Source organism: Vicia villosa, linkage group LG3 (assembly GCF_029867415.1).
Source record: "Vicia villosa cultivar HV-30 ecotype Madison, WI linkage group LG3, Vvil1.0, whole genome shotgun sequence".
NCBI lineage: Eukaryota > Viridiplantae > Streptophyta > Magnoliopsida > Fabales > Fabaceae > Vicia > Vicia villosa.
In genome coordinates this window covers 153,211,221-153,223,551 of record NC_081182.1, presented here as the reverse complement: position 1 = coordinate 153,223,551, position 12,331 = coordinate 153,211,221, and the positions used below count along the sequence as shown (strand labels likewise).

General features: G+C 37.1%; 1 protein-coding gene across 1 annotated transcript in view; it reads right to left on the bottom strand.

Moving 5' to 3' along the window:
* Positions 1-10,497: 10,497 nt before the first annotated feature.
* Positions 10,498-12,331, bottom strand: part of LOC131659184 (uncharacterized) — a 54,938-nt gene continuing 53,104 nt past the window's right edge. The window contains exons 14-16 of the mRNA XM_058928409.1: positions 10,953-10,957; positions 10,680-10,764; positions 10,498-10,515 (exon numbers count right to left, since the gene is read on the bottom strand). Of these exons, the coding sequence (XP_058784392.1) occupies positions 10,498-10,515; positions 10,680-10,764; positions 10,953-10,957 (108 nt within the window). The remainder of the gene's footprint in view (positions 10,516-10,679; positions 10,765-10,952; positions 10,958-12,331) is intronic.

Below are 12,331 nucleotides of genomic sequence, written 5' to 3'. Positions count from 1 at the left end.
CAAAGTCAACAAAAAGACACTTTTTTCAAATGGACACACAAGGAGAACCAAAAATCATTTTGACATGAGACCAAAGACATTGGTTAGAGGACTCTTTGAGGTTTCCAAAAAGTGCAAGATCTCCTTCATATGACAAAAATTGAAGGATTTACACCTTGTTGAAGTTGGCTAAATTTTGGGAAAATGCATGAAATCAACATTGCTCAAAAATGTTTTTTTTCCAAAAGATGCCAAGTTTTTATGGTCCAAACATCTTTGCCATGTTACTATGGGCCTCCCACGACCAAGATTAAGCCCATATCTTTATTGGCCATTTTTTGCATAATTTTATCTTACTTTAAGATTAAAATTAAAAAGAAAATGCATGGATAATTGATGGCTTGATCTCCAAGTATGACACACCTCCAAAGTCTTCATTTTTCTGCAGAAAATTGATGCCCAAGACAAGTGCATTGAATAGAAGAAGACTTGGTCAACAATTCAAAGATTTTTAATATTTTAAAAATCAAATTTTCAACAAGAGCAATCAAAGCTTCTTGCTTCACTTCCAAGCAGCCTTTGGCTTATAAATAAGCTATTCTACTTCAGCAACAAAGAGACACGAAGAGAGAGTAAGAGTATAGCAAGAAATCTCACAAAAATTCTCAAAATTTCCATATACTTTGTAATTTTCAAATTCTATATTCCAAGCAATATTAATACAAACAATCATTTCCAATCATCTTCTCAAGCAACATAGAGTAAGATTGAACTCCTAATACAGTCCCATGAGAGTCGTATCATGTGCATAGAGCTCTTCATGTACATATGCAATTGATTTTCGTTTTCTTAGATATAATCAATTTCCATGTAAACTAACCATCCTAATGTGTTCATGAGGTCCTATAGGAGTGATCTGGGCTTTAACATGTGAGCTTCCACGTGAGAATCACCTCATGCCATTGACAAATGCATATAAGTGTTCAAACTTTGATATCTTCGAATCCCTAGCTACAGACCTCAAACCACAAAACTAATGCTATATTTGGACTCAGGGCATCCTAATTAGGGGATCTGGGTCACTTTCATTCATTCTTAACGTTTGTTTTTTGCAGGTTGTGAAGTTACCAAAAGCTGCATTTTTATCGTTAAAAATAGGGGAGGTTAAAAACCCCCGCTATTTGAGTCCAAAAACCAGACTTCTGGAGGTTGAAGACGACCACGCGTCCCAGCGTGGTTCGTCAGCCCAGCCTTGACTTTTCTGCATGCATGCGTGGCTCATCCCACGCTTCTCATTCGCTGGTCAGCCAGCGTGGGTCCCAGAGTGGACTTTGAAAATTCCATTAATCACACGCACTGATTACCATGTTATTATGATGCAACCTCAAGATCTGAGCCCTTGGATCACTTCAACCTTTAATCCAACGCATCAGACACGCATGCACACCATGGAGCCTCAGCTCCTCACCACACTGAATCAGTATCCTTTCTATTTTTATTTTATTTTCTATTTTATTTTAATTTCTTTGTTAAATTAATTAAAAATAGTTAAAAAATCCCAAAAATTCAACAAAAAGTATTTTAAACTTCAAAAATAATTAATTATTTTCTGAAACAAAAATATTTTATTTTTCTTCAAAATTTCAATATTTTACATAATTAATTAGTATGTATTTATATATTTGCTTATTAATTATTTTAATTAGTCAAAAAATCATAAAAAAAATTGTTCTTTGTGTTAAATATTGTTTATATATCATAAACTAATTTTGTACATATTTAGGATAATTTTATCATTAAGTTTTAATTATTTGTGTAATTATTTATATAATTATGTTTTAATTAACTTAAAAAATCCAAAAAAAACAATTTCAAAAAATTCCAAAAAATTAGTTTTGTTCTAAAATCAGTTAACAAACATTTTGTACATATTCTAAGCTTATTTTCTAAGTTTGATCATTTTTTCATCTTTTCTTTATTTTAAAATTAATTAATCATGCATTAATTATATTTAAAATAAATCACAAAAATACAAAAATATGCCTTTTATTTCTTGCAATTTAAAATTCCTAGATAAATGTATAGGATGTCAAATTCATGTAAATAGGCTAGTTTACATTTCCCGCACAATCGATGTAATAGCGTAGATTTACTTTCTGCACTTTACATTTCCGCATTTTAATTTCCAGCACCCATATAAACTGCGTGTATGTCAAAGATAAAACTGAACCGTCAGATCACTAACTTCAAAGATAAATATCTGAATTCAATCACAATCACATTTGCACCTCCTAGGGTAACCCCTTTTCACTCTTTTCAAAATCAAAGTTACATTTCTACTGTTTCGAGTACAAAATCGAACCTTTTGTTTATATCCGACGAATGGATAGATTTTTAAAGGGAACAAGGATAAAGACCTCCTAACTCAGGGTAGACCTCCTAGTTTGCTTGCTCAAAATCAAAACAAACAAAATTCTCATACACTGTTGTTTTTTTTAAAAACGAATTTTCCAAAAGACAATATTTTGTATACATCCAAACACGGATCATTACAAAATTAACGATCTTTTCAAAACATCTTTCGAAAGATAAACAAGCATTTGTATATATCCGCACAAGGATCATTACAAATTCTATTTGCAAAGGTATTTCAAAAACACAGGTAAAGCATTCCGAATCAATTGAAAAGTAAAGCAAATGAGCTAAGCAAACTAAAGAGCCCATGGATAACCATGGATACAAAGGGTGCTAACACCTTCCCTTTGTATAACCTACCCCCTTACCCAGAATCTCTCAAAGGTCTTTTTTCTGTTTCTTTTATAAACCTTTCCTTCATTGGATAAAATAAAAGGTCGGTGGCGACTCTGTAAACTTTTTTTCAAAAGAGACGCGAAAGCGTCCGATCGACAAAAAAGAGTCAGTTCACGTATCCCACCCACGGGAGGGGTATGGCCCGAAAGGACGGTCCACATCATGGAACTCACGTTTGGATTCAAACTTACTATAAATCGTCTCAGGAAGAGGTTAGTGTGATTATTTCCGATTGCAAGTGGCTGTAATGTAAGGAATTGGTATGCCCTAGGTATGAACTTTTTTGGAACTTTTGAGAGCCCTCTCCAGGCAAAGGTTTTCGTCCTCCTTTTATGAGGAATGAATGGTGTAATTATAAGACCAATGAATAAACCAAAAAAGAATGGAAATAATCTCTTTGAATCAATATGTGATAATGTGATGATTCCTTTCCATTTTTTTTGAAAACCTTCCATAATTTGAAGATTTTGTCCCAAAATCCTTCCTTCTATAGCTTCACACGGTTATTGCACTTGTATGGGACCCTTGAATATTTTGGGGAATTGATTCACATGATCCTTTACCATTAAATCATAATTTTATTTTATTTAAATTGAATCTAAAGTAATAAATTCAAAAATAAATAGAATAAAACCATAAAATAAATAAGAATTGATCCATGGGCCTTTTAGGAGCTTGCAATTTCGTGAGGAACACAAAAGTATAGGCCCAATACTCAAAAATTTCACAGCTTCTCAATTATGGCCTCTTGCGTTTCCTAAAATTTAGTCAACTTCGACAAATCATAACTCCCTCAATTTTCATCGTATGGAAATGATTTTGTACTTTTTGGAAAGCCCATGATGTCCTCTACAATCCACTTTGGAACATTTTTTGCATTTGGAGATTTTATCTTGATGATATGCCTCATGCGAGAAAACTGCTTTTTGCGAGCTTCTAGAAGGACCTGTAATGTTTTAGCTTGTATCTTTCAACTGGTGCATTTCTTGACTTTGGACCCAACATCAAAGTTGTAGATAATGAAATTTCCTTCAGAATAGGCTTTGGTTGAGGCATTTTTAGAGAAAGTATGAGAGAGATATGACTGGTCAAAGTTGAGTTGACTTTTAGGTCAAATTAGTTAACTGTTGACTATTTGAACTTTTGACTGAGCAATCTTGTGAACTGGAGCTTGCAACTTGGCATGAGGGTACTTTGAATCATATGAGAGATCCTGGAATTCACTTGAGATATCAGAAGTTGATTTTACTTGTAGAGAAGCAAAACCCTAGTTGTGGGTTAATTGCTTAGGAGAGAAGTGAACATGCCTTTAGCCAGAGATTATATGAGCCTGTGGAGACTATCTGAGCCCAACTATCTTGAAATATAGTGGGCAAATTTTGGGGTATGACAGCTGCCCCTGTTCAATCTTCTTAAACCTGAGGATGTAGATTGGCTTGCGTGCCTATCGGAATCTGAAGGTGGAAGAGGATTGAACACTAGAATACCCAGAAATTTGCCCTTGTTGATGGAGGGACTTTTGTATGAGATGGGCTTAAAGATGCCATCTGGAGGTTGACAGAGAACTGTCTGAGATGGGCTTAGAGATGCCACCTAACTGAGATGATTGTCAGCAACCTGGGGGGTCATGCTTCCCATGGCGTGTATATGATAGATCTTCAGAATGTTTGGGGTTCAAGCTTCCAAACGTATATCTGGGATAGAGATTCATAGATGTTCGGGGTTCGAGCTTCCGAAACATCTACCATAGAATTCAGATCATTCGGGGTTCAAGCTTCCGAAACATATCTGCCGTAGATTCCAGAACATTCGGGGTTCAGGCTTCCGGAAAATTTCTGTCGTAGAATTCAGATTATCCGGGGTTCAAGCTTCCGGAACATATCTGTTGTAAAATTTAGATCATTCGGGGTTCAAGCTTCCGAAACATATCTGCCGTAGATTTCAGAACATCCGGGGTTCACGCTTCCGGAACGTTTCCGTTGTAGAATTCAGATTATCCAGGGTTCAAGCTTCCGGAACATATCTGTTGTAGAATTCAGATCATTCGGGGTTCAAGCTTCCGAAACATATCTGCCGTAGATTTCAGAACATCCGGGGTTCAGGCTTCCAGAATGTTTCTGTCGTAGAATTCAGATTACCTGGGGTTCAAGCTTCCGGAACATATCTGTTGTAGAATTCAGATCATTCGGGGTTCAAGCTTCCGAAACATATCTGCCGTAGATTTCAGAACATCCGGGGTTCAGGCTTCCGGAATGTTTCTGTCGTAGAATTCAGATTACCCGGGGTTCAAGCTTCCGGAACATATCTGTTGTAAAATTCAGATCATTCGGGGTTCAAGCTTCCGAAACATATCTGTCGTAGTTTTCAGAACATTCGGGGTTCATGCTTCCGGAACGTTTCTGGCGTAGAGTTCAGATCATCCGGGGTTCAAGCTTCCGGAACATATCTGTTGTAGAATTCAGATCATTCGGGGTTCAAGCTTCCGAAACATATCTGCCGTAGATTTTCAGAACATCCGGGGTTCATGCTTCCGGAACGTTTCTGGCGTAGAATTCAGATCATCCGGGGTTCAAGCTTCCGGAACATATCTGCCGTAGAATTCAGATTATTCGGGGTTCAAGCTTCCGAAACATGTCTGTCGTAGTTTTTCAGAACATCCGGGGTTCATGCTTCCGGAATATATCTGTTGAGAATCTGGGGTTCAAGCTTCCAGATTGTATATTTGATAGAGATTGGTTTTGTTGATGATATTTTCCTGGCCAATTGGTCGACCTGAAAGATAAAGTTGGTTTTATGCAATGTCATGATGTATGTATTGTATGTTTTTTTTTTTTAAATAAATGAGACTGTTATGCATATGCCATGAGATGTATGATGTATGAATGCAAATGTTGTTAATGACGACGATAGATTGTAGCAGTGTTTTGCAGGGAAAATAAATCCCTGACTGTTCAGCGTCTTTGAGAGATTATTTGAATCTCGACTTGACTGCCCCAGATGAATTGGACAATAACATGTCATGCCCCTTGTACATATTGGCGTTTTAGCCAACTGAGCCCATCGTAGGAGATATTTTTGCTTCTCGAAGTACTTCTAAAGCATGCCTGTCGGAAGGGCTTCTTGAGATTTGTGCTGTTATAAGTAACATGCCCCAGTATCATGAACTTAGGAACAATGCCCCTGATTAATCCGGGTCGGAGGTAATTTTCAACTATGCTTGGGTGAATGCCCCTGATTGTTCAACACTTTTGAGAGATTCTTCAAATCTTGACCTGATTGCCCCAGATTGACTAAACTATTACTCAACGGAGTATCCAACTGCTTTTGTGCCCCTGAGGGTGATCAGAATTTGAGATATTCTCGCTCGAACTCAACGAAGTTCTGAAGACAACTTGTCCTTTGAAAGGATTAAAATTTTCATTTACAGTTCATGATGGAAGCTTTCCTGGTGTAAAGTACTTGTTCATATGCAAAAAATGTTTATTATGAGAAACATAATTTTAATGCAAAGTTCATGTTTGTCTTGAAGTTTAAAAAGGAAATTTTTGAAAGGATGTTAAAACATCGATTTTTTTCTGAAAGGTGGTGTGATACCAACTCAAGCGTTTAGCAAAACTCCTAGGAGTCAGTTTACTGTATTCTCGTTACAGTATGCTTTCGAATTAACCCTGCTTCAATTAGGACTTTTGAGGGTTGTAACGTGGTCAGGTTCATGGTTTTAGAAAAAAGGATTTTTAGGCTCAAATTTATTGGTGCCCACCCCCTTCGTGATGTTCTCCAACCTAAGTTCAGTTAACTCGATGCAAGTATTCATCCTTCAAGAGGAGTTTGAGACGATTGAGGAATCAATTAGGTATTTGGACATGGCAGTCACTTTACCTTTCATATTTTGTGTCTGATCACACGACTTGTTCTTTGAATTTATAGTCACACGACTTTGCCCTTTTGTTGAGGATCTCTTTTTTGTTTCCCTAACTTTTGCCTGGACAAATTCTTTTTATTTTGATGTCCAGCGGGATGCCCTAATTTTTGCCTAAGTCGCTGGTTTTCAAGTTCGTTGACTTAGCGGGCTTTCTTTTCTCTCTTTCTTTTCGATTCATTTTTCTCTTTTTTTTTTTTTTTTGAACAAGTCGTACGAGACGTCTTCAATTTATTATCATTGGAAAGATTGTGACTGCCTCATTTCTTGGTTGACGAGGGATAGTCGTTGTTGTACCGTCATATTTTGACCTCCTATTGTGCGAGAGATGACCATTGCGGTCTCGACCTTTTCTCAACCTTTTGAAGGATAACCATTTTTGTTTCCTTAGGTGCGAGCTCCTCCTGAATTTTGAACACCCAATCAGATTAACTGAACACTACCCTGCCCCTAGGTTAAATGTGAGGGTTTTTTCGTATAGAAAAGAAACTCCTACTTCAAGGCTCAAAAGGGGTTGGCAAGGGATTAACTTCCTTATATCTCCAGTGTTTGAGAATTTGAAACAATGCCTGTACATCATCAACAGGGTTTTACTCGAAAGCACACCATTTGAGATTATTGGTATTATGTCTTCGTCATTCTCCCTTCAGAGTCATCATGCTTTATCATTGAGAGTTTGGTATCACCAGAAAATAAAAACATATTAGAGCGAGAGCGAATGAATTTTTTCAAGACAAACACATCCAATGCATCGTTATTATAGTTCAAAAACAAACAAGTATTGCATATAGACAGTATTGAACAAGAACAAGAAAGATTACGCATGAAAATGCATGAGAAATTACGAATTGCCAATATGGAGGAGATTTTCTCCGTATGGACTTGTTGCTTCAGAAGATCCATTGAGTCGAAGGAGAACTTCAAATATGGCCTGCAGGTGTGAATATGATAGCCTTTGCATCAATCAGGTCTTGTACCTTATCTCGGACTGGTTGGCAATTATCGATCGACTGACCAAGTGCCCCAGAGAGGAAACCAAACCAAACGTTCGTATCTGAACTACATATTACTTCCAAGAAGAAGATTCTGACGAAGCCACAAAGGAGTTGTAAGTATCAAGCTTTAGGGATTTGAGGTAGAAAATGAGAAGCTCGTTGTCTGGAAACCTGTTATGCAATGATATGTATGCAAATGCATATGCAATGCTTTCAAGGATCTTTTTGGAACCGAGTTTGCAACATTGACATGTAGTTGCAGCTTTGTTGAAGAACTTCGACTTCCGTCTTTGAACGTCCTTCTTTAAGAATCAGGCTCACCATATCCAGTGGGTCATAGCCTCTGATTCGGGATACCTCTGAATTTGAAGGTACATGGCTAGAGGAAAATAAATCCTCTTGCCCCTTGATAGGTATGGTGCCTATAAACTGAAGACACATGGCTAGAGGAAAATAAATCCTCTTGCCCCTTGTTAGGAATCTGGCTCTTGAGGATGGCACCTGGAATTGCGCGCCCTAAATACTTGAGATCCTTGAAAAAGGTTAGTTAGGTAAAGAGTTCAAGTTGTTAGCGTACACAAAAATCCTGCAAGGAAACCAAGCGGGTAGGGTATAAACAAATCCAAACGGTTAGTGTATAAACAAATCCTGCAAGGAAACCACACGGTTAGATAATGAACACAAACAAGTCACACAAGTAGCCTTAGGTTTAAAGGCTTGTATGAAGTCCATAGGTGCATACCCTCCCTTCTTGAGTTTAGTTGGTTCAACCTGTCCTAAAAAAGTAATCGGGTTCTATGGTGCTCATATCCCTGATCTTTCTCGTGGGCATTGTCTCAACATAGCACTCAATCGGCCAGCCAAAAGCATCCCTTGAGTCCAATCTCAATGAGTGTAGCATCGAGTATCAACCGGCTTCAGTCAGGAATCCGAAGCCAGCCATCTCACTACTTCTTATAAGCCAAAGTTAAGTTCGACTAAGGTTCTAAAGGCGAATTAGTGCTCATGACACCACGCGGTAGCCAAATGTCTCCTCGATCAGATTCAAGGGCCATCAGGACAAACCAAAGCGTCGCACTAACGGTGGCCACCAGTTCAACCATAACGATACATGTCGTACAGCCTCCCTGGTCTCATGCCACATACCTAAGGTACACTAGATCCGGGTGTAGGATCTTTCACACAGCAGAATACCCAAAAAACCTTAAAATAAAGCACACAAACAAACAAAAAACATTTTATGATGAACTAAGCCTTAAGGTAAACCCCTCTTTTTTATTTTCTCCCCAGCAGAGTCGCCAATTCTGTAACTCGGTGAACTGACTTTTATTTTTAATATGCAAACAATGTTGCGGTAAGCAAGAGTCGCCACCGACTTTTATTTTGTCCAATGTTAGGAAAGGTAAAAAGTACAGAAAAAAGACCCTTTGAAAAAGAAGACGGGCTCGGGGGGTAAGTTATGAAAAGGGAAGGTGTAAGCACCCTTTTCATCCGTAGTTATCTACGAGCTCTTAACTTGCTTAGCTCATGTTTGTTTGTTTGTTTTGAATTGAAAAGGGACATAAGGACTTTAGCGTAAATGCGTAGCCTTAGTATTTCGAAAGAGTTTTGAAAAGATGTTTTTTATTGAGCTAGGCATATTAAGACCACTACCCTAAATAGTTGGTCTTTTTCTATACCTTTTAAAATTCCTAGGATTTTCCATACTATATAGAAATAGGAAATCCTTGTTTATTGGACGTGCGGGTCATCGAAGGGTCATCGAGGTCGTTGAAGGCAACAGGTAGAGGTACCTTTAGCAATATTCGAAGGGACAATCATTGTTTCGTAGGCGACCGTTCGAGGGACTAGATCATATTATCGAGGCAACATCGCGGGTCATCGAGGGACTTATGATCTTTGCAATGATTTTTAAACCGGGGGACTTTGCTAATTGGTACCTCTACATTCGAGGGACTCGACTTTTTTTTAATCGAAGGCAACCAAGAGGGGCGTACCCTAGGGGTGAGTGAGTGCGAGTGTATTGGATTCAATTATATTTTATCTTATATCTTTTAGTTAGCTAACGTCCGATTAAATTATCTTGCCATACACGCCCTAGTTAGCATACATCTAAGCAGCATAATAATTAAAAATACATGATTTTAAAGGTGCGGAAACGTAAAAATATTCACTATGATATTTACATTTTATCCTATATACATTCTAATGTCAAAATAAAAGCGGTAAAAAAAAACATGCGTCATACACGAGATTTTGAGATGAGAGAAGAAAAATCGAGAGATAGTAAAATAATTGATGGTTAAGTGAAAAATGTGATTTAATTGAAATTGATTTTAAATTAACTTAAATACCTAATTTACTAAGTCCTAGAAATTTAACTTATTTATAAAATGAATTTAGGCTAATTAACTAATCTATTTTCTTTATTTTTTTTATTAGTTAAAGACTAAATTATATTAGATCCTAAATTAAACTATTATTGAGACTAATAAAAAAAAACCTAGAAATTAATAAGAACTAAATGGTATAAATTAATTGATTCAAATTTTAAAGTCTAAAAAAAATAAAAAGGGTTAATTTTAGTTGGTTTTATTTATTTATATTTTTTTATTTTGTGTTTTTTTTATCAAACCATTTGTTTGTGCTGAGTGTGCTGTTAGTGACCAATTAAAGTAGCAATAGAGCAAATCAATGGAAATATGAAAGAAAAACAAAAATGACCAATAGCCAGAATCGAACTCAGGACGCGCTGGATAGGAAGATACGCATGTGACCACCTCTGCTGTGTGTTTACGTTGTTAATGGAACCTGAATAAATCATTATATAATAACGTAATATTAAATAATGGCTGGAGTCAACGATTCACGCGCGGACCCCACTCAGGATTTGACTGGCCAATGGTAGCGCCCTGAACAGCCACGCGTGCAGTCAGATGGTCTCGTTTACTGTTCATCTTCTCCAACCTCAGTACCTGCGGAATCTCTTGCGGAATCACCCGCACATTTTCCTGCGGAATTCCCAAGGATTCACGACCAGCCATTGCAACGACTTGGAACCTGCAAAACAAGAATAAAACGAAACAAAGAACCACCCAGATCCCCTAATATGACCTCTACAAATCCATTGGTAACGTTTATTTGATCTGAAACGGTCTAAAAAGGGAACACGAAAGCTTGGCTTTCATGAGCCCTAACCATGGTGATGCGTGTTCTGAGCTTGATAACTCCGTTTTCATGACTCAAACCTGTTCTAAATACCAATATAAACATGTCGAAAGCATCAAATTGAATTAATACACGCAGGATGATAAAAAATGAAAAATCGTAATTATGTATGAACATGAACACGCATGCTATGAGTATTTACACGTCATGGAACTCACGTTTGGATTCAAACTTACTATAAATCGTCTCAGGAAGAGGTTAGTGTGATTATTTCCGATTGCAAGTGGCTGTAATGTAAGGAATTGGTATGCCCTAGGTATGAACTTTTTTGGAACTTTTGAGAGCCCTCTCCAGGCAAAGGTTTTCGTCCTCCTTTTATGAGGAATGAATGGTGTAATTATAAGACCAATGAATAAACCAAAAAAGAATGGAAATAATCTCTTTGAATCAATATGTGATAATGTGATGATTCCTTTCCATTTTTTTTGAAAACCTTCCATAATTTGAAGATTTTGTCCCAAAATCCTTCCTTCTATAGCTTCACACGGTTATTGCACTTGTATGGGACCCTTGAATATTTTGGGGAATTGATTCACATGATCCTTTACCATTAAATCATAATTTTATTTTATTTAAATTGAATCTAAAGTAATAAATTCAAAAATAAATAGAATAAAACCATAAAATAAATAAGAATTGATCCATGGGCCTTTTAGGAGCTTGCAATTTCGTGAGGAACACAAAAGTATAGGCCCAATACTCAAAATTTTCACAGCTTCTCAATTATGGCCTCTTGCGTTTCCTAAAATTTAGTCAACTTCGACAAATCATAACTCCCTCAATTTTCATCGTATGGAAATGATTTTGTACTTTTTGGAAAGCCCATGATGTCCTCTACAATCCACTTTGGAACATTTTTTGCATTTGGAGATTTTATCTTGATGATATGCCTCATGCGAGAAAACTGCTTTTTGCGAGCTTCTAGAAGGACCTGTAATGTTTTAGCTTGTATCTTTCAACTGGTGCATTTCTTGACTTTGGACCCAACATCAAAGTTGTAGATAATGAAATTTCCTTCAGAATAGGCTTTGGTTGAGGCATTTTTAGAGAAAGTATGAGAGAGATATGACTGGTCAAAGTTGAGTTGACTTTTAGGTCAAATTAGTTAACTGTTGACTATTTGAACTTTTGACTGAGCAATCTTGTGAACTGGAGCTTGCAACTTGGCATGAGGGTACTTTGAATCATATGAGAGATCCTGGAATTCACTTGAGATATCAGAAGTTGATTTTACTTGTAGAGAAGCAAAACCCTAGTTGTGGGTTAATTGCTTAGGAGAGAAGTGAACATGCCTTTAGCCAGAGATTATATGAGCCTGTGGAGACTATCTGAGCCCAACTATCTTGAAATATAGTGGGCAAATTTTGGGGTATGACACGGTCAACTAACTCGCGAGAGT